Source organism: Ochotona princeps, chromosome 14 (genome assembly GCF_030435755.1).
Source record: "Ochotona princeps isolate mOchPri1 chromosome 14, mOchPri1.hap1, whole genome shotgun sequence".
Taxonomy (NCBI): domain Eukaryota; kingdom Metazoa; phylum Chordata; class Mammalia; order Lagomorpha; family Ochotonidae; genus Ochotona; species Ochotona princeps.
This window is the reverse complement of record NC_080845.1, coordinates 3,020,802-3,048,355: the sequence shown is the minus strand read 5'-3', so window position 1 is coordinate 3,048,355 and position 27,554 is coordinate 3,020,802. Positions and strand designations below refer to the sequence as shown.

Below are 27,554 nucleotides of genomic sequence, written 5' to 3'. Positions count from 1 at the left end.
CCAGCTCCAGGCCGAGGGAGGGGACCGGGTTCTGGGAGGGCAGAAGGGGCCAGCCCAGACGCCTGCTGCGAGGGCTCTGGGTTGCTGCCTGTCCTGCTTGCCGGGTCCCCACAAGGCCAGGTGTTTGCCAGGGTTCCTGGTAGCACTGTCCAGCGTTTGGCATTAGCGGTCCTGGCCAGGAAGCAATGGACATTCAAGGCTGGAAGTTCAATCTGGGCAGGTGAACAGCCACAGCCCACATAAGCAGGAGCTGATGCTGATTGCCCAACTAGGGGACTCGGTGTGAGACTGGTCTGGTATGTGTCCCTCGGGAGCAAGGGAGCCATGCACAGGGGGTGGAGGACGCTCGGGAGCAGGTATGAGGAAGGCGGGACGGGGTCCAAGGACGCACCGGCTGGACGCTGCGCCCAGCTAGCGGTCTCCCCGGACCGGCCGGATCTTCATCTCGGAGAACTTGAGCGAGTATTGCCAGCCGGTCCAGGAGGACCACTCGATGCCGTCGGCGTAGGAAGCGTGCGCGCCACGCAGGTACTGCCCGTTGAGGTTGGAGGTGTGGCAGTTGCGGTACCACCAGGCGCCGCGGTAGAAGGCAGCACAGTTGTTTTCCGAGTGGTCACTGTCACGGTCCTTGGTGGTGAACCTCATGCTGCTGTGCTTCAGCAGGGAGTCGCCTGCAAAGAACACGCAAGCGCGTGGGTCCCCCAGGCCACGTGTGTTGTGGAGATGCCGCGGGGTTTGAGTATCCACACCTGCACCCACAAGGCCTGGTGCCAGCCTGGGCTCCCATCCCTCCTCCCAGGATCCCAGCCCTGGGCATGCCTCCTGGAGACCAACCTCAGGTCTCCGGACTCCTTGCTTGGAGCTCAATTCCACACCTGCCAAGTTGGGGCAGACACAACACTCAGGGCCCTGGAGATGGTGGCCACTGGCCTTGACCCTGACCTGGCAGGACCTGACCCCTTCCCTTGCTCCACCTGTACTGTGGCCTGGGGCCCTACCTGCGGTGCCCGAGTAGCCGGCCACGGTGAGGGGGTATCCATCCTCCTCAGGGTCCACGGAGAACAAGCCCACACCAAAGCTCTCATAGTGGGCGTAGGCCGTGCCGTTGTCAAAGTCCTCCAGGTCCACGTGCAGCTCGTAGGCGGCCTGGGTGGTCAGGGCGTGGATCCTCTTGAGCCCTGCACAGAGGATGGAGCGGTGGGAGAGGCTGAGGGCTGGCGAGGGGGCCTCGCTAGAGAGAGCACGCACGGACAAGCAGAGCTGAGCTCCTGTGGTTGGCCACAGAGAGGGACAGCCACCACCCAGCGCATGGGCGTGCCAGACACGCACTACTTCCTCCTTCCTGCTAGCAGGCATGTGGCCACAAAGGAAGGACCGCGTCTTTCCTGTTGGGTTTCCTCAGCTGAGCCAGGCTCTCACCTCCTGGAGAGGCAGCCCTACCCCAGGTGTACCCCTCTCCAGCTTCTTAACCTCCCGCCACCCCCCTGCAGCAGCCTGCTTCCTTGTTGGCTCCGGGTCTGTGCTAGTCAGGGCTGACCTCAGCCTCAGGGAGTGGCTCCAGGTGTGCGGAGGGGGGCTGACAGGAGGCATTTTCCGCCTGGCTCTGCACCCCCGCCCCGCCCCCACACCTGCATGTCTTCTCCCTGCATCCCCCTGGCAGTCCAGGGTCCATCCCTGGGCCTTGCACACTGGGTCTTCCCCTCTCCCTCCCCACAAGGTGCTCCCTGCCTCTGTGATTGCCTCTTGATTAAGAGGACATTTAATTAACTACAAGTGATCAGCAGCAAGTGACATTTCATTAGCTGGCTGCCCGCGTCTGGCTCCACTGCCCCTGTGCGTCAGTGCATGGAGGTTCCTGGGGGCTACCAGGACTGGGCAGGCCTCACCTCTGGGCCACCTGCGAGGCCCAGGCCACAGTCAGACCACTCCGGGCTGCCTTACTCTGCGGGGGCCTGGTGGGGACCCAGGCTGGGAAAGCAGGGCCTCTCCAGCCACGTTCACAGTGTGCGGTGAGGGACAGGCAGCTGGATCAGAGGTGGGGGTGGGGTAACAGGCAAGGCTTGGGGTCGGGGCACACATGTAGGTGGATGGAGTGAACCATAGCCTGCTCTAATTGTGCCCCTGGGGTCTGTGGCCCTGCAGGTGCAGTGGAGGGAGGTTCAGCATCTGGCCCCCAACACTGAGCAAGCATCAGAAACAGGGGAGCCCAGGATGGGGCACAGCGGGTTACACTGACGTTTGTGATGCCAGTATCCCATATCAGAGCGCCAGTTCGAGTCCCAGCTGCTCCATTTTCTTCTTTCTTTCTTTCTCTCTCTCTCTCTCTTTTTTTTTTTTTTTTTTTTTTTGATTTGTTTCTTTTTATTGGAAAGGCAGATTTACACAGAGAAAAATGAGGCAGAGAAATCTTCCATCCACTGGTTCACTCCCCAAGTGGCTGCAATGGTCAGAGCTGAGCTGGTCCAAAACCAGAAACCAGGAGCTTCCTCCAGGTCTCCCCCGCGGGGGCAGGGGTCCAAGGACTATGGGCCGTCCTCCACTGCTTTCCCAGGCCACAGGCAGAGAGCTGGGTGGGAAGTGGAGCAGCTGGGACACGAACCTGAACCCGTATGGGTCCCAGAACTTGAAGGTAGAGGATTAGCCAGTTGAACCAATGCACCAGCCCTCTCCACTTCTGATTCAGCTCCCTGCTGATGGCCTGGGAAAGCAGAAGAGGACTGGCCAAGTCCTTGCATCCCTGCACCCACGTGGGAGACCCGGAGGGAGTTCCTGGCTCCTGGCTTCAGCCTGTGCCTTCTGGGAAGTGAACCGTGCATGGTAGTGCTCTCTCTCTCTCTGTCTGCTCCCACACTTTTCAAATAAATAAGTAAATATAAAAAAAAATAGACATTTAAAAAAATTAAACCCAGGGGGAAAAGCAGAGTCTAAAATGACTGGCATGTTGCACAATATTAAAATTCAAAACTTCTGGTAAATGAACAACATTGTGACCAAAACAAAACAAAACAGAAAAAGCCCATAAATGGTGATGAAGAAGGGACTGGGAAGAGAAACAGCTAGCAGTAGACATGTGTCTCGTGTATGGGACACGGAATCAATATCCTTAATATATAAAGAGTCGCCATAACTCAGCAGAAGACAGAGCATTTAGTGAGAAGGTGGTGGGAGAACAGAGGCATGGAGGGAGGTGACACAGGCAGAGGGAGGTGATGTGGGCGGAGGGAGGTGATGTGGGCGGAGGGAGGTGATGTGGGCAGAGGGAGGTGATGTGGGCAGAGGGAGGTGATGTGGAGGGAGGTGATGTGGGCGGAGGGAGGTGATGTGGGCGGAGGGAGGTGATGTGGGCGGAGGGAGGTGATGTGGGCAGAGGGAGGTGATGTGGGCAGAGGGAGGTGATGTGGAGGGAGGTGATGTGGGCAGAGGGAGGTGATGTGGGCGGAGGGAGGTGATGTGGGCAGAGGGAGGTGATGTGGGCAGAGGGAGGTGATGTGGAGGGAGGTGACACAGGGGGAGGGAGGTGACGTGGGCGGAGGGAGGTGATGTGGAGGGAGGTGACGTGCCTGGAAGCCATGGCTGCAGGTTGAAATTCTTGCCAGGGCACGGGCACTTGTCACAGCTGTCTGCGGCATGCTCGCTGTGCTGCCAGCCCGCAGATTCCAACTACGATTCCATGGTGGCCAAGGAGCTCACGCCCTCCCAGTGCCAGGTGGCCATGCAGAGACAGGGGCCCTGTATCGCTGCCTCCTCCCGGCTGGGCTGGGTTGGACTGGACTGGACTGGGGGGAGGAGGACGACTCTGTATCTTGCCTCTGGATCCATTCACTCAGCTTGGGGTAGGGGACACAGCTGGGCCAGCTCTTCCCCAACACACACACACACACACACACACACACACACACACACACACCAGCCCACCTGACATTCATTCACCTGAGCTCTCTGCAGTCACATGAGCCCTGGCAGCCCACTCACTCCTCCCCGCTGCCTGGCCTCCTTGCTCAAGACCCACAACCTATCAAGAGCTGAAACAAGAGCAGAGGGCCAGGGTGGGCTGTGGGCCTCCTAGGTGGGCTTGGGGTCCAGTACCCACTGCCTGACTTTATGCTAAAATTATAAATGTGCGGGTCTGCCGGCACTGTGGCCTTGTGTATCCCATGTGCACGCCAGTTCAAGTCCCGGCTTCTCCACTTCTGATTCAGCTCACTGCTAGTAGCCTGGGAAGGCAGGAGAAGATGACCCAAGTGCTTGGGCCCCTGCACCCGCATGGACCTGGATGGAGCTCCTGGCTTTGGCAAGGGCCACCTAGGGGAATGACTAGTGGACTCTCAAAAAAGTAAATCAACCTTAAAAAATATACACAAATGGGAGTGGCCGCTCATGGGGACTCAGGGTTTCTTTCTGGGAGAAGGAATGTTCTAGAATGAGTCAATGGATATACAACTCTTGAGCAGGAGTGAAGTCTTTGAGATGCTTCACTGAGTGCCAATCATGTCGCCAAGAGACCAAGCAAACCCCCTTACAAACCTGGGGTTTTTGAAGCGCCGCTGGTTTGTAATGCAATTAAGGCACTCAGAAAAGTCCAAGAAATTTAAAGATGAGCCCTAAGCATTGCTGACCTCCACGGAACCTTGCCAGCCTGGCCCCAGCAAGGCCTTCAGCCAGCGATGCCCCCAACGGCTGGTGTCCCACAGCACCTGTCCTGGACCTAGACTGGTGGCCGGCTGGCCAGCTGGGTCTCTCACCTAACCAGTGCTCTCCCGTGAGCTTGCCGAAGCCATCCCGGTAGGCCTCCCAGCCCCGGAAGAAGTTCACAGAGCCGTCTTCCCGGCGCTGAAACACCTGCAGGGGAGATGAGAATGAAGACCCTCAGCCCCACGGGGTGACCAGGTCTGCCCTCTGCACTTCCTCCCTGCTGGCTGGCCAGGGCATGGCAGCTTCTCTCCCCAGGGGCTGGGACAGAGCAGGGGCCCAGGAGTCAAAATTCTCTAGTTGTCAAATTCTTGATGGCAGCCCCACACCTGCCCCTCACTTGGCCTCCATCCTGCACTTAAGCCCCCTCCCCAAATACCAGCACCCCTGTGGGAATCAGTAAGGGCTCACAGCAAACCCCCCCCCCCCTTCATTGTAATGACGTGGGTGATTTGGGAGTCGGGAATCCCATAGCTTTCAGACAAGCATGAGGCCGGCCAAAACAGAGCAGCTGCGAGTATTCACAACTTGGACGTGCACTCCCGGCCACCCAGCCTTTCAGTCTAACAAGCCTTTTCCTGCTTGTTTGCCGCCGCTACTACTGCCTCCATCTGTGCCCGTGGCCACAGAGCCTGTGGATTCATCACTAGGCAGGCTGGAGTTAATGGCTGGGAACCAACCTCCCCTGGGGACACACAGGTCCGGCCCTCTGGACAGCCCTGGGGAGCCCAGGCGAGATGCCGAACTCCACAACCCCAAAGGGCTGAGCTGGGCTGGGGCGGAGGGAAATTCGATTCAGTATGCCGAGATCTGAGAGTCCTATTGATGCCTGCAGATTGGGATCCGGAGCACGCGTCCTTTGAAAGGACTAATCCTGCAGAAGCCCCGACACTCCTGAGAGAACAAGCCAGGCAGCCTGAGCCGAGCCTGCTTCTGCCAGGCGGAAGGGGTTGGCAACGTGTGCGTGGGCCACTGCGGGGGGCCCTTGCTCTGAGACCCTGGGCAGTGAGCATGCCCAAAGGCAAGGCAGTCCGGGCTTTGCAGGAATAGCTCACACAAGTTACTCTAGCTGTAGAGGCCTCTGTTTTGTCATCTGTAAAATGGGTCCCATGACCTCATTTGCCTTTGACAAGCCACTGAGAATTAGCCAGGGGCCTGGGCAAAGCAGGTGCTCCGTGTCATTGCAGAGTCACAGACCTATCCCAAGGTTGGCAGTTCCAGTGGACGTGTCTGTGTAGGCGCCAGCTGGGGGACCCATGGGAATGCAGGGTCAGCCCTGGGTTGGACCCTGGGCACCAGTGCAATGAGAAGCAACCAGCACTGACCACCAGGCACAAGGCTGCTTGCTCAGTCTTGTCTGCATGTACCTGCCACTCCCGGTGGCTGGGGTACTACGGGCCCTGCACCCTTGGGACACTGGCCAGTGGTGAAGTGGCATTGCTGGGAACCACAGTTGCTACCAAGGTTGTGGTCACAACTGTGGTCTCAGGCCTTGGCTCCAATTCCCAGTGACCAAGTGTGCCAGTAGGCAGGGGACCTCCAGGCCAGCGGGGTGCGCAGGTGGCACAGAGCCATATCGTGCCAGCCCAGTGCTGGGATCTCCCACAGGAAGGGCCCAGCCCAGCTCTTGGCTGTCCATAGCACATGCGGCCCAGCTGGCCTGGCCCTGCAGAGGCCCCAGGTGTGCACCTTCGACTTCCAGGAACTCTCATTACAGACCAAGGAGGGATGCAGGAGGGAGCCACGCCCACCTCCCCACCCGATGCTGCTCCTGGAATCCCCACCTGGAACCAAAGGGCGGGAAGAACCAGATGGAGCCAGCAAACCCTTCGCTCTGGGTGAACTGCGGGGCTAGCTCAGCTCTGGCGACGACTCTCGGGCTCAAGCCAGAAAGTCACTGATGAGGAGACACCGGCCACCACCAAGTAGAGGCCTCTTGGGCCGGCGCCACGCGTGGGAAGGCAGACAGCACGTGTTTGCTCTGTGCCAGCACCCACCGCTCAGCAGCTCTGCCAAGAGAGCCGGGGCCCACGTGGTCCCGCAGATGGTGCTGGGCGGACTCAAAGGAAGGATGGCTGGCGCTTGGGGCAGCTGGTGGTCCTGCGTCCTCCTTTCCCCCCTCCAGCCTGCTCCTCTCTGCTGCAGCGCTAAACCTGAGCACCCAAGCTGGACTCTGCTCACCTAGCACTGCCCAGCCAGTACCTTAAGACAACCATCCGCCTCCACCCCACAGCCCTGCGTGGAGGGCTGTGTGCGCCCCTTGAGCAGACCATACACTGAGTCCAGGGACCGTGGGTGGTCCCCAGGCCCAACAAGCACTCCTCAGGCTGGCACCCCAGGGACACCAGAAAGCCTCTGCTGTGTGACCTTCAACCCTTGGCTTCTCCCCTTCTCACCCCCAGGTGATCAAAGCACGCTGTGTGGGGCAGGGGTGTGCTGACTGCCACCCTGGGGTGGAGGGATGCTTGTGCCTTGTTCTGGGGCCCTGTGTTCGGAGGGCTCTCTGGAGGAGGAGGGCTCAGTGGGGGAGGGGGATACCCCAGATCATGCTGGGCCTTGCCAAGGCAGTCAGAGGGGCTGAGACCCAGAACCGATGTCATGTGTGGGGCGGGGTCTCTGCCGCCTTAGAAGGTGACACTCAGGGTTGTTCATGGGCCTTTGTCAAGTTGTCGCAGAGCATGGTGGCTGTGATGCTGCAGCATCTGCTGAGCAGGGAGCGCCGACTCTCCATGTAAAAGAACAAGGAACTCTGTGGCCCTTCAGAAGTGGCCCTGGTGTACGCTGCCTGAGGGTCATGTCCATGTCCTTCTGGGGGATGGGAGGTGCTCCAGGCACATTGTTGGGAGATCTCTCCCAGCACCCATGGCCAGTGGCAGGGGCTTGCCAGCAGCATGAGCATGGGGTTCTGGGTCAAGGCTGTACCACTCCCCAGCCCTATGACCTTCCCCTACCTCAATTTCCCTCTCTGTCCTTACACACACACACACACACACACACACACACACACGGGGCCGGAAGGCGCATGGCAGGTCCACGTCACCACCCTCCCCTGCGGAACCAGTCGCGCAGCCCAGAAGGAAACCAGGCCCACTCGTTGTTTTTGACTGGAAATGGTACCCCCAGGCTTGGCACCCTGCCCCATTTCCCAGTTGGCAGTCAGCGCCTGCCGGCTCTTGGCAAAACACCCTCGGCATTGCCATTTCCCGGTTGTGGAGCCGCCACGGGCAGAGACTGGGCGTACCACGTGTGAAATCTGAGAAACCCAAACAGCCCCCTGTCCCTGGGCTGGGCCGCCCAGGTCTCCCTGCCACCTGCATCTGGGTCCTGTAGGGCGGGGCCCACGGTCCTGGGGCCCCTTGCACAGCTGGGGCTGGCGAGCACCCAGGAGCTTTCATCTCTGTCTAGGCTGGGAGCCTTTGATGCTTTCCCCATAAGGGCAGCGGGTCCTCCCACCGGGAGAATGAGAGCGCAGGGCGGAGGGAAGCAGCCCTGGGGAGGTTTTTCTCATGGCACAGCCAATTAGAGGCGTCTCTGAGCCTGAGGAGCCGGCGGAGGACGTGGCCGCGCTAAGGGGGATACAAGAGGGCAGCGTGGACGCAGCATGGTCCCGGCTGGTGACCGTGCAAGGACGCGGGCTTATCAAGGAGGCCTGGCTGGCAGCAAGGGACTGCCCACCACCACCACCGACTCCTTCCACCCACACAAACCTGCGATGAGCTCCAGGCTCGGCCACCCCCTCTCCCAAGTCCTGCAAGGCAACAGCGCTGCTCACCCAATGAACGGCAGGCGAGAGGGGCTCGGCTGCACACTGTGGGGGTCCAGGATGGGCGGGGGAGCGCCAGCGTGGCTCTGCACCCATTACCTCCGTCTAGTTCCAAGAATTTCTTCCGTCTCACAGTGACAGTGTGACACGGTGAGGGAGCAGGAGGACCCACGGGGTGGGCAGCATGGCCTCTGGAAACCAAGTGGCCCCGAGCTGGGCTCCTCGAGGGACAGTTTCTCCCCAGGCGGTTGGGGGGCGGCTTTCCCTTTCCCACCTTTCTTCTCTTTCTGGAGTAAAGGTGGGGCGCAACACCCCCGGGAGGGACATACACATGACCCTCGGGCAGCTCTGGCCTGCTGCCCAGCCACGGCCAACAGCCTCACACATCCACCTGCTGGAGCCTCCACCACCAGGCACCACGTGTGGCCTCAATCCCGCCCAGCAGCCGGGATCCCGGGAGTTCACACTCCTGTCCATGCCCGTGCAGGTCACCCTGTCCTGGTGGCAATCCTGCTGACCCTGTCCTCGGGCCATTCTACAGGATCCCACACTGGCCGGTTTACCGTGCTGTCTGCTGGGGCTCTGCGTTTGAACCTATAAATCAAGGTGACCTTGACGGAGAGGCCCACCCCACCAGCCTCTGAATGGTCCAGCGCCCCCTGGTGGAGGGGGTGCAGGCAAGAGGCTTTTGCTACCTCTGGCTCCATGCAACCCGTCCTCCCGGGACGGCCACCGCGGGCCGGCAAGCAGCGTGGACGGGGCCTCTAATGAGGACGGATGGAGTGGGGGCCGCAGAGGCGGCTGCTAGCTGCTGCCCAAACAACAATGGCGTCTCGGAGAGATGCTGGGCGGCAGGAAGGTGATCCTGACAGATGTCAGGCGGTGCCCGCACACAGATTGCTTCTGACGGAAGCCCAAATGGATATTAACGTCCGTCGGCTGGACAGCCACTTCTGAGACCAGAAACGGCTCCTTTCCGCAGCCCCGGCGGCAGGCGCAGTGCCCTGCATGGATGCACCTCATCTCATTGCTCCCCAAAGCTGAGGCATTCAAAGAGGCCTGTGAACTGACCGCCTTCCCTGGAGACCGACTAGGGTCCACAGCTCCAAGCCACTCTTTGGGAACCCAGGTTCCTGGCCCCAGGGGCCCACAGAGGCAAGCGCCATAACTCAGACTTTCTTAGGAAAACAGGAGAGCGCCAAAATCCCAGACACCCAGCCCTCCCGCAAAACCAGGTTTAGAAAGCTGTCTGCCTTGGGGTCCTGGGGGGCTTCTCACCTGCACTCTTGCTTGCTCCAGCTCACCCCGTCTGCCCCAGGCCTCTGCTGAAGGATGTGGGCCTCTTTCCAACCCACCCCAGCTGTCTTCGGCCTTGCACCCCACCCCCGCTGCTCTCAGATGCTGGTCCTGCCTACTGACCCGGGCACTTGCTCTCTCTCTGTTGTGACCCATCTCCTGGAAGATCACGGCATCCCCCTCCCCCGCCGAGGCAGCCAACCCTCCCCCACCCATAGCCCCTCCCCACCCCTGCCAGGGCATCAGGTCCTCAACCTGCTGCCTGGAGCACCGGGGCCTCATCCTGACGGGGCCTCATCCTGGTGGGGCATCAGGAGCTGTTGTACCTAGCACAGGGAGTGGCCCACAGTCCTCAGCGGGGGTCACACACCTTCCAGACACCGATCAAAGTGTTCTGAGGGGCCGGTACCTTGGTGCAGTGGGTAAGGCCACTGTCTGAAATGCCAACACCCCCCAAGAGTGCTGGTTCAAGTCTCAGTGGCTTCACATCCCATCCAGTTCTCTGCTATCGCACCTGGGAAAGCAACAGAGGATGGCTCACGTGTTTGGGACCCTGCACCCACATAGGAGACCCACAAGAAGCTCCTGGCTCCTGGCTTCAGCCTGGTCCGGCTCTGGCCATGGCAGTCATTGGGGGAGTGATCCAGCAGATGGAAGATCTTTCTCTCTGTCTCTCTCTGTAACTCTGCCTTTCTTTTTTTTTAAGATTTATTTTATTTTTATTGCAAAGTCAGATATACAGACAGGAGGAATGAGGAAGATCTTCCGTCTGTTGATTCATTCCCTGAGTGACCGCAATGGCTGGAGCTGAGCTGATCTGAAGCCAGGAGCCAGGAACTTCTTTCAGGTCTCCCATGAGGATGAAGGGTCCCAAGGCTTTGGGCCGTCCTCGACTGCCTTCCCAGGCCACAGGCAGGGAGCTGGACGGGAAGTGGAGCTGCTGGGAACAGAACCAGTGCCCATATGGGATCCCGGGTGTGTGCAAGGCGAGGACTTTAGCTGCTAGGCCACTGCGCCAGGCCTGTAATTCTGCTTTTCAATAAATAAATAGCTTAGAAGGTGGCAGAGGCCGAGGTCAGCTCCACAAAGCACCGATGTGGTCAGGTGCCCTTCCAGTCTCCTGGGGCCACAGACCACCTGCCAGAGGGCTGCGGGCCCTGCCCCTCGAGGTCCCTGTGAATCAAAGCATCAGTGGGAAAGCCCAAGCAGCTGGGAAAGGAATGGCTCCCAAGCAAGCAATCCCTGTGGCCTACACACCCTGGTGGGGCGTGTCCACGCCCAGGCCTAGCTGTGTGGCCAGCATGCAGGGGTGGTGGCCCTGGGGTAGCAGAGTTCCCCCACCTGGGCCTGGGCTGGGGTGGGGGTGTGGTCTCAAACCCTGGCTGCAGCATTCTGCAGCCCCCAGCCTCCCTGTGGCACATCCCCTTGTTTGCAGCCCAGCGCTCTAAGCCACCTCGCAGCTCAGCCAAACCTGTATCCCAAGGCAGCTCTGTCGCCTCGCCAGCAGGGGGCGGCCTCGGTACACCTGCCGGCCAAGTGTGAGAAAACATCACCTCCCGACTCTGTCCCGGTCCCAGTGAGGACACACAGGGGTGTTCTTGCTCTAGCACCCTCCACGGTAGGATGTGAGGCTGGGGGGAGGTGGGAAAGGGGTCCACGTCTCTCAGCAGAGGCCTGGGGCATAGGAAGAGGTGAACCCAAACCAGCGAGAGCATGGGTGAGAAGCCCCCCAGGACCACGAGGCTCCCAGTGCCCGCTAGAAAGCCTACATCCTGCGGTGCCCCGCTACATAGTGTTGCTCAGCCTAGCCGACTGTCCTGGAACTGCCGCTCCCACCAGCCAGGCTGAGCTCTTTCTAGAGGATTTTCCTGCACACAGAAACCCCTTCCTTCCCACAGACATTGGGAGCACCCCGTTCTCCACCAGGTGCCATGGACAGGAGTCCCACTCCACGCGCCCAGACAGCAGGTGATAAGCCCCTGACAGGCTCGGGGGAGACCCTGGCTGTGTTCGTATTGCTGGCTCAGCCTGGCCCAGCTCACCAGCAGGGCCTCTGCCAGAGCCACCGCCCCTCCCCTGCCTGAGGGCCAGAGCCCTCCAGGTGGGGCGCGCCGGCTCACTCCTCTCCCACCCTCACTAATCCTGGCTCCTCTCTGGATGAACCCAGCTCGCAGCCTCTGCCTGCCGCAGCACGCACAGCGCCTGAGCCAAGGATGGCTTGGACTTCTTAAGTGGTTAGGAAAGATCAAAAGAAGCAATGCTGTTTATTTCTTGAAGCTTCTTTATTTTTATTTATTTCAAAGGCAGAGAGAGGAGAGAGTTCTTTCACTCCCCTAAAAGAACTCAGCAGCCGGGGCTGGGCCAGGCCGAGGCCGGGAGCCTGGAGCTCCTCTGGGTCTCCCCGTGGGAGCCTGGGCCATTCCTCGCTGCCTCCCAGGTAGCTGGGTGAGAGGCAGAGGTGGAGCTCAGACCCAGAGCTTCCATACCACCGCACCATGACACCTGCCTGCAAACACCCTTGAAGCAATAGCAGGAAGAACAGCCACAACTTTCCCAAAGCGTGAATCTCAACATTTACAAGCAAAGATTGGATGGAAGCCACAGCTGGGCCTTCGGGCCTCGCTTTCATTTCCTTACAAAGCCCAGTTGGGTGACTGACCCCAGACAGCCGAGCCCTGCTCCTGGGCCCCGGGGGTCTTCCAACCTCCCCCAGTCACTCCCTCACTCCCCCAACCCTAGCCTTTGATTGGCAGTTAGCTCACTCCACAGCAACCCCCGGGGCCAGAACCAGGTGAATTGGAAATCAACAGCTCCTAGCCAGGCAGCCGGGGTGGGGGTGCGAAATGGGAGGATGGGGAGGTGTCTCTGACCCTTCGCATTACATCCAGGACAAACCCCAGAACCCAGTGCCCCCTTCCCCACCATCCCTGGGAGCGCCCACCACTGCAGGGCCTGGGGAACCCCGACTTGCCAGCCCAGAGGCAGAGCTGGCAGCTGACTCCGGGCTAGCATGGCTAGGTGGGGGTCTGATGCCCCAGTCACTGCCCGGTGGGTGAGGGGCGGCCCGGAACCCCCAGCCAGGACTCACCGTCCAGCCACCGCCATCAGTGTGCATGTCACAGTAGACCTGGAAGCCGGCCGGATAGTGCGTGGGGAAGACAGAGTATACACCATCATCCTGCTGCCCACTCAGGAGGACATCCAGGCAGTCCCGGGGCCGAGAGCCTGTGTGTGGCAGAGCTGTCAAAACCTGTGTCCCTTCCTCCTCACCACGCCCCCCACGGCAGCATCCCCCCAGCCTCGCCTTCCTCATCTGGACAGTGGGTGCGCTGACCATGGCTGTGCAGACAGAGAAGGTCCAGCAGGTGGCGTGTGTGCGGGCAGTGCCCTGGCCGCACTGGCAGAGCTGGGGTGGGGAAGCAGCTCTCCCTGCACCCCCCTGCCAGGCTGGGGGCCCGAGTATGGAAGGAAGGAAGTGTCCTGCCTGGCTCACCGTTGGCGCAGCCCCGGGGCCGGGCTCCCTTGGAAGGCGCTCTCTGCAGGTCGGCCTTGACGCGCGGCCGGCCCAGCCCGCCGTCCCCCTGCAGGGCATCCAGGACGTCACCAACTGAGGTCGCCAGCTGAGCCATGTGGCCTTGGCTTTCAGAGAGGAGCTGTAGGCACGATGTGTGGGGGGGTGTCTGTAGGTGCAGCCAACCTCCATGGGGTTCCACACCCTGCCCCCCTGCCCTACTCTCGCCCCAGGTCACTGGCCAGGCCCATCGCGGGGGTCAGCCGAGCTGGGCTGGACCCCCGAGTGCTCAGAGAGCAGGGGCTGGAGTGGTTCTATCAGGCACTGCTGCCACCCTCTCTGGGAGGTGGGACTCATGTGACCCCAACCGCTCTGGGTCCCCATGAGGAACACAGCACCAACAAACGCACACTCCAGATTGGTCCCACACCCTCCAGGCCACAAAGTCTTTGCACCCACTGTCCCCTGTGTGTGTGAGCCAGGAGCCTTGGTGTGGCCCTGGGCTGGGCCCCAGCCACCAGCCCCCTATGTCCCTGTGGCTTCCGGAGTCCCTGCCCCCACTGGGTGCCCCCATCTTGCTGCAAGGAGTTAGGATTGGAGGTTGCCACCTCTTTTTTCCAAGCAGGGCAACTGCAGCCAAGGGCAGGGGTCCCAGACACAGGTGAGCAGATGGCCAGTGGGCGCTGAACTTGTCCCTTGGCCATAGCGCCTGTCAGAGGAAGAGAAACAGGCACGCAGGCTGGGCCAGTGATCTCTGGCTCAGAGCAGCCTTCCACGTGCTCACAGACACTGGCACAGCAGGCCCAGCGCCCCCGCCCTGTGGCGCCCCCTCCTGGCCGCTTCCTCAGAGTACTCCTGCAGATGGACCAGGTTGGAAGTGACCACCAAAACACATCCTGAATTACTGGGTGGCTAGGGCCTGCTGGGCAAGCCATCCGTGCACAGCAACGCAGAGAACCAGACAGTGAAATCAGCGGCCGCTTTGGCCACCGAGTCTCAACTAGGCCCTTGGCCCTCGGGGTGACAGACGTGCCCAGCTCCTGGGAGTGCAGAGTGCTTCTTAGCAAAGAGCCAGGCACGCAGAGTGGCCCAGTGAGCTCCTCGCACGTGCCAGCACCTAGGGTCAGGGGTCAGGGGTCCGACAGGCGAGGAGGCCGCTAGAACTGGGACCTGGACAGGATGCCCTGGCTGCTGTGGGTGAGGCCCAGTCAAGAGTCCAGTCTGCCCAGCCAAGCCCAGCCCCTAAACCACAGAATCACAGGCCCTGCCACCTTCAGCTCTGGGGTGAGCTTGGCTTGGGGTACCCAAGGCCAGCACTGCTCTGAGAACCGCCCCACTCCAGGGCTGGCGCTCCTGGGGAGGGGTCTGGGAGGCTGGGAGAGGCATGAAGAACTACAATTGCTTGTTTCTGAATGACACACAGACACATAGGGCCAGCACAACACGTGTCAGTCAAACGTGCCCCCACTGGGACACATGTTAGGTGGGCCTGGGAGCTCCTGGCCCCCAGCAAAACCATCAGTTTTGCAGCTGGGCCTCCTCCTAGGTCGCAGGGTCGGGCAGGGGCCTCGGAATCTCTCCTGCCCTCACCCCCAGTATCTGAGGGTGAGACCTGAGCCAACCAGGGGCGGGGCCATGTGGGGAGTCAGCAGGTGGGAGGAGGGGGCCTTGGACACCTGGGAGTCTGGGTGCAGGAAGTGTGCCCCTGCTGGGCAGCAGACCGGAGGAAGCACCTGCCCAGCAGCCACCCAGCTGCAGCCTCTGTGGGCAAGGGGCAGGGGCAGCCAGTACTCACCAGCCGGTAGCCACCATGCTGGTCCTCACAGGTGTCCAGCTGGGGGGTGGTGACAGGCACACAGCCCAGCTCCAGCCCCTACAGTGATGATGTGTGAAGACTGTGGGGAGTCCAGGTCCGCCCTGGCCCCCAGGACTCAGGACAAGTGACCTGGATCCCAGCATTCAGTCAGATTCCTGTCCTGTGAGGGGAATGTGTCATTGGCCGTCAACCCAGAAGCCTGTGTCCATCGGGTCTTTGCTGACGGGGCACCCAGGCTTGCGTCTGACCGACGGCTGCAGATGCCACACACACCCTGGGGCGGCAGCTGAGACGCTGGGTTTGAATATTAGTTCTCTAGAGCTGTGTGGCCTGAGACAACATGCTGTACCTCTCTGAATCTCACCGCTTTGTCTGCAACCCTGAGGCCTCAGAGGTGAGGCGGTGAGGCAAGGCGGTGGACAGCAGGAGCCCAGTTCGGGGCCCACCCCGCCCAGCAGGCGGCAGCCAGCCCAGCACCCTTACCTGGATGAGGCGGCCCTGCTCGCTCTGCAGGGCGCTGAGCCCCTGGCCCAGGTTGCCGTGGTCCTTGCGCAGCCCCGCACACTCAGCCTGCAGCTCCGCAGCCCGGGCCAGCAGCCGTGGCAGCTGCTCGGCCAGCGTGTCCAGCAGCTCTTGCTCCTGCCCACCAGCCCACCGCGGCTGGGCCTGATGTTGGCTCAGTGCCCGCAGCACGGATGCCTGGGCACCCTCAAGGCGGGCGAAGCCGTCGGCGAGGTCGGGGCAGCGTGGGTCGATGAGGATGCTGAGGTGTGAACTGTCAGCCCTCTCCACTGTAACCAGGGCGCCGTTGGCCCCTGCCGGCCCCGAGCTGACCACGGGTGGTGGCGCCGTGCCTGGTGTGTGGGCATGGTTCAGGAAGAGGATGGCGCCGGTGACAGCCACGGCCAGCAGCACGGCCAGGGCCAGCAGGACCGTGCACAGCAGGTAGCTGCAGCTGGGCCGCTGCAAGGACACGGAGACGGACAGACAGGGAGAAAGAGAGCAAGTGTTAGACATCTGCATGACGGCCTGGGCCACTTGCGCATGCGGGCCCCACGGGGCCTCCCAGGGCAGGAAGGACTGAGGAGCGGGGCCCAGGTCCCCCTGCACTGCCACCTCGCTGAGCATCCAACTCCTCACCTGGAGGGCGGGTGCAAGAACAGCTCTCACCTCTGGCCGTGCGTGCACCTGCTGGGAGCGTTCAGGAATACAGGGCTCTAATGGTGACCGTGATGGCGACAAAAAGAGCTGGGCTGTCCCTGGGGAACGAGGGCCCTGGCGGGGGTGGGAATGGGCATCTGTCACTCAAGGTCCTGAACAGCCTGGCGCAGCCACAGCTCTGGAGTCCCAAGCCTCTGTCTGTTCTCCATCTGCCCTGCACACGGCAGGGGTCGCCCCTTCCCCCTTCCTCTCCTTCCCTGGTGGTATCTGAAACCCACCAGGAGTAGCACCCAGGCGTCACTGTCCTTACAGGAGCTGGGACCCTGCAGCACCTTGGTTCACGGGACTGCAGCACCCACGGGCACACACACTAGACCCTGAGGTCCAGAGAGGGCGCAGGGGCTGCCCAGAGTCACACAGCAGTTAGTGGAGCTCTGAGGGGACCCCCAAGTGCCCCGCCTTTTCCACCTGTACCTTTTCACCAGGGGCCAGGCAACTCTAACACACACACACTTCCTGAATTGGACCTGTGTCTTGGACTGAGCTCGGCCATGGAAGCACAGGGCTCAGGCCCAGCCTGTGGTGCCCGTGCGGGGAACACGGGTGGCTTTTATCACTCATGGTGGGTGAGCATGGGGCATCTGGGGGTGGGCACCCCTGCTGTGCTCCCCACCTGCCTTGCCCATTTTGCAGTCTAGCACCGCGGACATGTGTGGGCATCTTCTGCTTGCAGCTAGCAGCCCTGCTGGCTCTGCTAGCACCCCAGAACGGTCCTGCCTCTTGCCTCGCTGCATCCGAGGGCAGAGCAAACACTACGGGGCAAGCAGCTTCTTTCCCACACACACTCAACCAGGGAGGCCCCAGTCTCCCCCTTGGCATGCTGGGAGGATGGGGGGAGGGAGAGAAGCAGACCCCAGAGCAAGGGGTCTGTTTGCTATAGGTGGCGGCAGAGACACCCTTGACCCGTCTTGGAGTCCCTGCCGTTCTAAGGCTCAGAGCCGCTGTCCCTGCCACATGGCCACCCTGGAGCCACACAGCCAGATGACCTACTCCAGCCAGCCCCCCTCCAGCATGCCACATGGACAGCCCTCCCCTGGGCTGGAGCAATCCCTCCCACCAGCCTAGTGTGTTCTCCTCCTTGAGGGTGCAGGAGCTGTCCCCTCCTCCAGGAAGCCTGCCTTGACTGTTTCCTCCGCTCCCCCAGGCTCTAGGGGTTCCTGGTCCTCACCTTTGCCTCTAGCCATTCCTGCCTCACTCAGTCACTATACCCACTTGATGCCCACTGCTCCCCATCCCACTGCGAGACAGGCTCTGGACTGGAATGCTTCATTTCTTTGGGGGCCAGAGTCCTTTGGCGGGATGGGAGGAAAGCTGTGGACGCAGCATCCGGGGACGCGGGTGATTCCCGGGTGCCAGCACCTGCCAGGGATCATGTGGTACTCAGTCTTGACTGCTGGGTGCTGAGTGGATGAGCAGATGGACGGAAGGAAAAGCAAATGGAATCAGAAGTGGAGGCCCCCAGCCTGAAGTGTGAGCTGTCTCGGCTCAACGACCCAGGGCAGAGCCTGGGTGACGCGGGCGGGCATAGCAGCCATGCCAGGGATGCTGGCTGAGCTCTGCCTGAATCCTAGCTGGGGTTTGCAACACCCAGCCACATGCCAGCAAGCAGGTCGCCGTGCACAGCTCCCAGCTCCCCCATAAGACACCTGGCCTTGAGGAGCAACTTGGCTCAGAGCCCAGGCTGCAGCCTTAGCCTACAGGACTCCCAGCAGGTGAGGCTGGGAGGGCTGGAGGGAGGCCGGGACCCCCAGCCCTGCCAGGCCCCTCCTGCTGGGAAGGCCGAGGATACTGGGGAGGGGCTGCAGGGGCCACGGGAGCCAGACACGTAGCAGGGCACCAGGCAGAGAGTTTTCAGAGGCAACCAGACAGCCGAGCACGGTGGTTTTTATAGGATGCAGCTGATGAGCCCCGCACAGAAATCTGCGTGGGATAACCCCGGGGGCTTTGGCCCCTGCAGCCCGATGGCCGCCCCTGGCCAGCCTTCTTCATCAGCCTCTGGCCAGGCCCAGTATCCCCAACTTCCCAAGAACTCGGTGTCCCAGGCCGTGGGTGTGGAGGAGCCAGGAGCCTGGGTCAGGTGGGAGACAGCTTTCAAAACCCTCTTGTGCCACCAGCCCCCTGCCTGAGGATATGGCTGCGTTCCCTGGGTGACCCCCAGGCCCAGCCTGGACTTAGGGGATGCCTGGGAGAACAGGCCTATGCCAGGTGCCCCCAGGGGGCTGGGGGGCTGGTGGTCTGCAGGCAGGAGTGGGAGTGGGGACTTGGGAGGAGAGTGTGCAGGCTGCTCTGGGCCCTGGGCAGAGCCCTCCAAGTCCTGTTATGGGGGGCACCTGTTGAGGGCCCCTGGAACCTCGTGGGGTGGTGCAGGCAGAGGGGGCTGGGGTCACAGGCATTTAAGGGGTTATGGAAGGGGGTTCACAAGGCTTCTTTGGAGAGTCTGGTCTGCTCCCCACCTCCAGGCTCCCCTGGCCACACCAAACTTGAGCCCTCCTGGGTTTCTTAAACGTCCTTTTCCCAAGGCTCCCTACACCCACTCCCATTTCTGCTCCGACCGAGGGTCCCATCTCATGCCTCTAAATCTCTGGGGGTCCCCTCCCGCCTGGTCCCTTGCTGCCCCCCAACCTACTCCCCAGGTGAGGCTGTCAGGCACATTCCCAGCTTCAAGGGCAGAACCTGTTTAGCCCTTGGCCTAGGGTACCCACAGCCCTGCTCCTGCCAGCCCCAGGGGGACACGCACAGCTGCTCCCTCCCCATGAGACCCCTGCCACCTCTGTGTTGGTGTGTGGGGGGGGCTACACCAGGGGCATCCTCCAGATGTGAGGCACAGGCCACACCCCTCAGTTGCTCCTGCTCGGGCAAGTAGGGGCTTCCTAAATAACCCGAGTGAACTGGCCACAGCCCAACGAGAATGTTAACCTACCTTTCTAGAATGCTCTTACAAGTTCTGAAAACATTGAGAGAACATCTGGGAAGGGTGGGAGGGCGTGCTCCCCGTGCAGGGTCAGGGGGACAGACTGCCGGGAAACAGGAGGGGACAGTGCCCGCACTCCCGAATGCAAGAATCAGGTCTATTTGTGGGTCCTTTCATCTGAGCAAGTCCACACTTCCGCGAACATTCCGTGGCGTCTCTGCACCCCACGGCAGTGACAGCCTCTGCCTGGTTCAGGGGCAGCGAGGACGAGCTAACAAAGTCGGAATCTGCAGCTCGTTCAAGGTCATCCAGCAAACGAGGAGCTGAGAGCACCCGGGGCTGGGTCCAGGTGGGACCCAGGCATCCCCGGTAAGTGGTTGCACCTGGGCACAGCCCTGCTGCTGCAGGGGAAGCTGAGCAAGCTGCACAGGTGAGCTTCGTTCTTGGGAATGACACGATTCGGCTAAGCCAGTAAAGGCAAGGATGTGCGGCCAAGCTCTTAGGGCTGTGCATTCCCACAGAGATGCCTCCCCCCTGGCCCCAAGAGCCCCCGGTCCTGGCTGCAGCTTGCCCAGTCTCAGTCTTCCCATCTGCCAAATGGGCTTGTCATCTCTGCTGCCAGCCGCCCAGAGTGTGGTGACCAGGCAGTGAGGTCACCTGGAGTCTGCCCCTACCACCTCGCTGGGAGCCCTGTGGCCAGGCCCTTCTGCAAGGTGGACATTCAAACCCCATGCCACCATGGTGGGCAGAGGGGCGGTGAGAACATACAGCGCCCATGTAAGGGACAGGTTACAGCCCAGGACTCACCCTCCTGTGGGTGCGAATGTCAGACTGCCCTTGTGATGTGAGAAGGAAGTGGAGGTTGCTATTCCCATTTTACAGATAGCAATGCTGGGGTCCAGAGAGGGAGAGTGACTTCACCACAGTCACACAGCACATCTGTAGGTAATACCGAACTGGAAGGGGGCTTGTGTGAGAGAAGCCTGGAGCAGCAGTGGCAGAGCCATCTCCCCTCAAGCTGGCACAGGCAACCGACGCGGAGCCGGCAGGGGGATCAGCCGTAGGACAAAGGTAAGGTGGCGGGGAAGGAGGTGCACCTGTACTGGACACACAGATGGGAGCTCCGTTCCAGCATCAGCCATCAGCGCTGCCCGAGGGAGCAGGGCAGCCATGCTCCCCGCAGGCCCTGCAGTGGCCTCCTCCCCGGGGACAGCAGCTGCAAACTCGGGCTCGCCAGGCTGCTGCTGGGGAAATCCTGGGCCAGAGATGGGCAGGGGGAGGCAGAAGGAGCCCACGTCCACGGGGGACTCCTGAGAGAGGACAGCCTCACGCCAGGCAGCACGGCCTTCGGGAGACAGGCGCTGGCAGGCCCAGGTGACAGACACGGCCAGGACTTGAAGATCCAGCCACTTGGCACCAGGGAAGGCTTCCCAGAGGAGGAGGAGGGCGGCTTTGAGCTGGATTTTGAAGTATGCATAGATCGGTCCTGAGCGAGAGGGCAGGTGTGTGTCGGGTAGGTGAGGGGAGGTCTGGACAGTGGCAAGGAAAGAGATGGAAGACCAGAATTGAGGCAGCCCGGCGCACACTCAGGTTAACCAAGGCTAACTGGAGGGGAGCAGCCCTCTGGGAATGGCTCGGGAGGGCAAGCCAGGAGTGAGGGCTACTCTGCTTGGGCTCTAGGGGACCACTTGGGCTGTGCCCACCTGGGAGGGGCCCATGGGAGAGGCCTGAGAGGCTGGACACACACATGCATGTGCTGACATGCTGTGTGACCTGGGCGCATTCATCTACCCCTCTGATCCCTGGCTTTGAAGTGAAAACGCACACCCGACCCACCTCTCCCCGACTCCCAGACTGCTTGGGCAATCAAGGGAGGATGAAAACATAGAAAGGAACTTTGTACACCAGACAGGGCTAGGTCCCCAGGGAGCCACACAGTACCACCACCCCCCGAAAAAATAAGCAGGTGGCAGCTCCTGAAAATGAGGGACCGCCAAGGCCCGCCCCTGCCGCCCCCTCCTGCCACCGCACACACAAACTGTTCCTTCCCCAATGACATCTGTCTGGAAGAAATTTGAAATTTAAAACGGGCAGCCCCATTATTTCCTTCTTTCAACAAACGGGCCTCCTTAGCTCGCCTGCCCGGCCGCCTGCATATCCACCTGGCAGATCCCTTGGCAGCCCAGCCCTGGGCAGCCCTGGGGCAGCCCCTCTACCTTGGCTTAGCTGGCCAGCTGGCCAGCCTGGGCGCTCTGCTCTGGTCCCGCTCCAGTGCACAGCCCTGGGCGCCCTCCAAGGCCCCGCGGCAGAGGCAGCAAGGAACTAGCAGACCAGGGTTCAAATCCCCACAGAGCCACGTGCCCCGCAGGCTGGAGGAGCCCACCCTCTCCCAGTCTTGTGTCCAGGGTGGTAGTCGCGATCCTCACTTCTTCCGGGAGGTGAATATGTATCCATCTCCCACCCCCACCCCCGGGAGGACTGGCCGAAGTCCCCAGGGCTAAATCCTGCCCTGGAATCCGGGGCTGATGTGCCAGGTGCCTGTCTGGCACAGGGTGGCGCCCGGAGACGGGGCTTTGGTGAAGACTAAGCTGCCCATGGCCGAGGCGGGAAGCGGTGGCTCAGCAGGACTGGTGATCTGTGGGGTTCACACGGCCAGTTATCGGTCCCCTCCTGGCACTGCACACGAGGGCACAGGATCTTTGCTGGCGACGCGAAGCTGCCCTGCAAACGCCCCTGGCTCCCGCACGCAGGAAAGCACCTGCTCAGTCTCGAGCCTCCGGAACCTCTCAAGGCTGCACCCCAAACTCCAGCCCCGCACTAGGTGCCCGCCCCACCGCCTGCAGGGGCGCCCTTGGACTCCTGAGTGAGTGAGTGTTCGTACCTGCGGCTTGTCGCGCGGTGGGTCCTCAAGTTGGGAAGCGCCACCCATGGTCTTCCAACGGTCGTTGACCATCTTCCCGCAGGACTGGTGGGGACGGCAAGCCGGGCGCGCCGCTGCCGAGCGCAAAGGCGGCGAGGTGGGCGTGGGGCGCGCGCTCGCCTCGCCGGGTCCCCGCCTCGCTGCCAGGCGCCCGGGGCGGCGGGGCGCGGGCAGCCGTGTGCTGGTGAGAGTGGGAAGCGAGAGCGCGAGAGCCGCCCGCCTGCCTGCTCGTCGCTCACGCTGCGCGCCGTCCCCGCGCCCGCGCCTCCCCTGCGCGCTCCTCTCCACTCCCGCTCCCGCCCGCCTTCCGCGGCTCGGCGTCTTTTTGTCTCGGACTCTTCCCGCTGCCTTCCGCCTCCCCGCTACTCGCGCACACCCGTGTGCACAGGCGCGCGCAGCGACGGACTTGGAGGGGGAACCCCGCCTCCCCAAAGGCCACCACGGGAAAAGAGGCAGAGCCGGTCCCTAGATCGATCGCCGGGCCGGGCAGGAGGGACAGCGAATAGTCTCGGACGGCCAGGCCCTCATGGATTCCTACCTGGGCCTGAGCAACACCGGCGGGGCCTCGGTACAAACTTCCTCTCAGGCCAGACTCGCAGCAACTTAGCGTGCGCGTCCCCGCCGGGCCACCGGGCGTCTCCCGTGAGTGCCCCCGCGCTCCCTCGGCTCCCTCTAGGCTCAGGATGCGGAGAACAGGAATGGGCAGGAGATGGGCGCGAGAGGTCTCCCCCACCCCCCCGCGGGCCTCTGAGGTGTGAGTGGGGGTCCCTGGGCAAGTTCGTCTTGCCCGGGAGCCTGCAGCCGCCAGGACCCACCCCGTTTAGGACACCCCGGCCAAGGCCCGCAGAAGGGTGCCGGAACTCCGGGGCGGAACGGGGTCCCCCGTGCCGCGGTGGGAAGGACGTGCCGCTCCGGCTGTGCCCGCACTCACGGCCGATCGCCCGCACTCCCCAGGCGCGCCCCGCGCCGTCTCAGCCTCTGCCTGCGCCGCCTCCTTCTCTGCCTCGAGAGGAGGGATTTGACCCGGGAGGTGGCTTCTTAGTCGCCCCCTCCCACCCGGGGCACTTTTAAAAGCATTTAATCCGCCCCAGGTAGCCTTCGGAAGTAATTGACAAAGTCCTTAATCTGCGCAGTTAACGAGCCGCTATTGTGACTTCTAACCTGGAGGCCCCCAATTTACCGCCCACCACCCGGCTGGGCTGCCCCTCTGCGCGGCCACCGGCTCCCCTCTCAGCCTCCTCGCTTCTCCCCAAGGCGTCGTTCTGGCCCCAGGCAGCCTTGACCACCCGCACTGTCTCCAGGCCACGGCTTTCCCTCTCCATGGCAGGGCTGTCTGCCTGCTTTCCCATCCTGTCCCCCTCCCGGACCCATCTCTGAACAGGGGTGTCCGTGGCCCCAACCCTTCCAGGAGATTGTCACATCCTGCCCGCTGCCATTCGCTTCCAGGTGCCGGTGGACACCCCACCTCACCTGCACCCTCGCCCAACTGGCCACGACGGGCTGCCTCGGCTGGAGACCAGAGCTTCCACTTCTGACCCTTGGCTCTGAATGGCACCTGGGTCTCTGGGCCACTTTACTGTCCATTAAGGGGATGGGCAGGTGGCCTGGAGTGCCCTCTGGCTTAGATAAGCCCTATGCCCCTCAAAGCCGTAGGCTCCTCATAAATACCACAGGGGACTGACCCGGGATGTCGCAAGTGGGTTCAGAGAAGCACTGTGAGTCTGCTCTCAGACTTCCCAGTGGAGACCACGGGTAGGTTTCCTGTCTCCCCCTCCCAGCCCCACTTTCCTCCTCGGACAAGGGCTGGCCCCTCACCGGACAATGGTGAGGTCTGGTATCTGGCAGGGAGTCTGCAAGGGCCCTGACGGCAGATGCCAAGGTGGCCCTGGCCAAACCCAGACCTGAGACTGATGGAGGAGGTTGTGTGGGTGAGCTTTGGGGTCAGAGAAAGCATCCCAGGAAGAAGAGGCAGGAGCCAAGTGGCGGGGCGCTGGGGAAGACAGCATTTCAGGTGATAGGCTGGAGGGAGGGAGGGAGGGAGGAGGGAGGGAGGGCTGCAGGTGCACCTGCCTTCACGGCCCTGTGGCCCCCTGGGTGCGCAGACCCCACCTCCAGGCAGCAGCGCCCATCTGGGATATTTACATTCCAGGGAACAGGGCAGCAGCCTTACCATGCTTCTTCTGAGTGGGGACCCGTCAGTCACAGGTCCCCCACCTGCCCTTGGTCAGGGCACCTCACCACCTCACCCAGCAGGGAGATGGGGCAGTGAGAGGAGTGACTGGGGACTTTGGGTTCTGGGCCAGCTGTCTGTCACCTGCTCTGCATGCCCCTGGCGTGCCTCCAGCCACCCTGGCGTATGTCTCCTGTGATCCCATTTCACAGGTGAGGGAACTGACTCAGGATGGGAAGTGATATGAGCAGCACAAAGGGGGTGCCCATACAGGATGCTGGCGCTGTAGCTGGCGACTTAACGTGCTGTGCTAACGTAATAGCCCCAACAATGCCAGTTTATTTGATCCCTGCCAGAGACCCATGGGAGTTCAGAATCGTCCCATTTTACAGGTGTAGCAGCTTAAGCAACTGGACCAAGCCGGCCCAGCAGCCAGTGAGGCCAGACCTGGAGCCCTCAGCCACCCGGGGCAGTTGGCTCTCACGGTAAAGCTGTTACTCTGTGCCTCTGACAGTTGCATTTATCAGGAAACAGAAATATGCCTTGACTTCCCGTGGCATGGCAAGCTGCGGCGCCATGAGTCAATGGGCTTGTCACTCCTCATGGTTAGGCCTGGGGAGCCAAGCAACTGGATGGTCTCCAGCGCCAGCTCCTCTTGGCGGCTGGAGCTGGGAGCGTACAGTGGGCTGACATTTAATTTAGAATCCAACATACCTTGACACAAACCCACAATGCGAAGGCGGGGGCGGGGAGGGGGAGTCCGAGTGACAGGGTAGATTTCTTTCTTCCTTATTTTATTGTTTGTGGGGCTGTGTGGATGTTGAGCGGGAATGACAGGCTGGAGATCGCGATCTAAGGCAACAATTAGCAGGGAAGCGTGTGCCTTTGTGCTGGCTGGCTGTGCGGGGGCGGGGGTCGGTGCCCTGCGTCCTCCGTCCCCACCCCCGCCCCAGAGGCCGTAGGTGGCATCTGTCTGCGTGTCCATCACCTGTAACCCAGGCCCAGCTCTCGAGGCTGCAGCTGGAGCTGGGAGCGGGACAGTGTGGCCATGAGGGGCAAGGACACCTGTGTTCTCAGTCCCCATCCTCACCCCTGCAAAGGGGTGCACCCAGAGCTGTGCAAACTAGGGGCAGGACAGGGGCAATGCTCTAGAGGCTGGGAGTGGAGCGCCTGTTTATTATTCAACTGACCATCCTGACGGGGCTGGGAAAGGCAGAGAAGGCTCCAGGCTGGCTGGGAGGCAATGAGTGCAGGGGTCCAGCTCAGCCTGGCAGGTGGGGCTGGGAAAGGTGGGACCAGGTGGAGCACAGCCCTGCCCCAGAAGTGGTTTTCAGTAAGGTCCTTGTACCATCCCCTGGGCTTTGGGAAGAAGCCTGACCCTGGGACACATTCTGGGCCTGGCATTCCACCTCCAAATCCCACCTCCCAATTCCATATTCTTGCTGCAGCAGACCCTGGGCGGCAGTCTGTGATGGCTCCAATAACTATACTTCTGGTACCTCGGGTCCAGGTTGCACCTAGCCCAGCCCCAGTGAGGGGTGAGCCAGCAGGTGACAGACCTGCCCCATCAATCTTCCCCTCCCAAAGACCCCAAGAAGCTGGGTGGAGAAAACAAAATCCTTGCTCAGAAGTGTAGGTGCAAGCCATGGCCGCATCCTCCCTGCAGGTGGCCGGGCTGTCTAAACTGGGGCTCCTGGTCTCATCTTACCTGTCACCCGCTCCAAAGCTGCTGTCTGTGGGGGTAAGGGGCTGGGGGGGAGCTGACTGACCAAGAGGAGGCAGTGGAATAGGGTGGCCACAGGGGCCTGAGGGGATGGAGGAGGGATGTAGTGTGTGTTCTCTTTCCAGCCGGTCCCTCCTCCCCACCTGGTGTGAATACATGGGAGACCCTCACTGAGTTTCCGGGGAACATGGCAGCTGCTGCGCCTCCTGGGACTCGTTCATTCACTCACTCACTCATTCCATTCACCAAGCAGCTCCCTGCAGATCCACCCCAGCCGGTCTCCACCCAGGCTGTCCTCAAAGGGTCGGTCTGCTCCAGGCACAGCTCTGCCCTGGGGCTCATCTGCTTCAAGCCTCATGCTTGCCAGAGGGCACATGTCTTAAATATATATATATATATATATTTATTTATCTGAAAATCAGAGTTCTAAAGAGATCCTCCATTCACAGAGTCAGTCTTCAAATGACCACAACAGCTGGGGTGGGCCAGTGGGTACAAGAGCATGCTACCCATTGCTCTATTTCCCTGTCCACCTAGCACCTGCCAGCGTCAGGGGCCAAAGGGCCAGCAACCTTGCTGAGGACGCAGAGCAGAGCACGCATTAGTGGTCTTGGTGTGGCAGGTAGACACCAGCCCTGGAGCTCCAGGCCTTCATGGGGCAGGCGTGTGACTATGTGTCTGTGGGCTGTTCTCCTTGTCTTCCCCAGCAGGTGGCATTTCTCCAGGGGGGCTGCCTGATGACCAAAGATGTGGTCTTGACTCTAGCTTGGGCTCTGGCTCCCGACCTGCCTGGCGGTGTGTGGCTGTAGCCCACCGAATCTGGCACTCTGGGCCTCACTCAGACCCCCAGCTGGGAGTGGGAGGTGGGGCCATTGCAGCCTTGTGGGAAGTGAACCAGCAGATAAAAGATCTCTGTCTCTCTCTTCCCCTGATATCTGAGATCACAGGAAGTGAGCGTTGTGAATGGTGGGCTCTGGAGTAGTGGGATTAGTGCCCCCAATTCCACCCTCCCTGGAAGAGAAACACACATTCAGGCCCTTTACCTGGGTCAGGGAACACCTAGCCCGTGAACAGTGGACTGTCAGATCTTCATATGCAGGACACTGAACCTTCCAGAACATTCTAACACCTGCTATTACACTACTTATCTCCATGGGCAGCCCCTGGCTAATGACAGATGGAAATTGAGAGAGTTGGAGTATACACACCCAACACCTTCTCCCCATAGGGACGGGAAGGTCCCACAGTGTTTCCTAGAACTCCCCTGGGGCCTGAGCCCCATGTGCCAGGCACCCCCATTTCTCTTCCAGCATCCCTGGCTCACCTCCACACTAGCCAATGGTGTTATCTTGTCCCCCCTCACAACCCATCAGCAAGCTCCTGTTTGTGGTGTGTGGGTGTTTTGCTTTTGGTTTGCTAAGGTTCATTGTTTGAAAAGGCTGGCACGGTAAACCTCCACCTACAAGCACCAGCATCCTAAAAAGATATCAGTTTGAGTCCCAGCTGCTCCACTTCCCTTCCCGCTCCCTGCTAT

The 27,554-nt window shown here is 61.3% G+C and overlaps 1 protein-coding gene across 1 annotated transcript; it reads right to left on the bottom strand.

The window, feature by feature from the left end:
• FIBCD1 (fibrinogen C domain containing 1) lies at window positions 1-22,235 on the bottom strand. Its single transcript, XM_004593477.2, has 7 exons — window positions 22,089-22,235; window positions 15,559-16,038; window positions 13,242-13,401; window positions 12,837-12,973; window positions 4,743-4,839; window positions 999-1,178; window positions 1-671 (listed from the first exon to the last, which is right to left on the bottom strand). The coding sequence occupies exons 1-7, from the start codon at window positions 22,158-22,160 to the stop codon at window positions 412-414; spliced, it is 1,386 nt and encodes a 461-aa protein (XP_004593534.2). The 5' UTR covers window positions 22,161-22,235; the 3' UTR covers window positions 1-411.
• Between the last annotated feature and the right edge of the window lie 5,319 nt (window positions 22,236-27,554).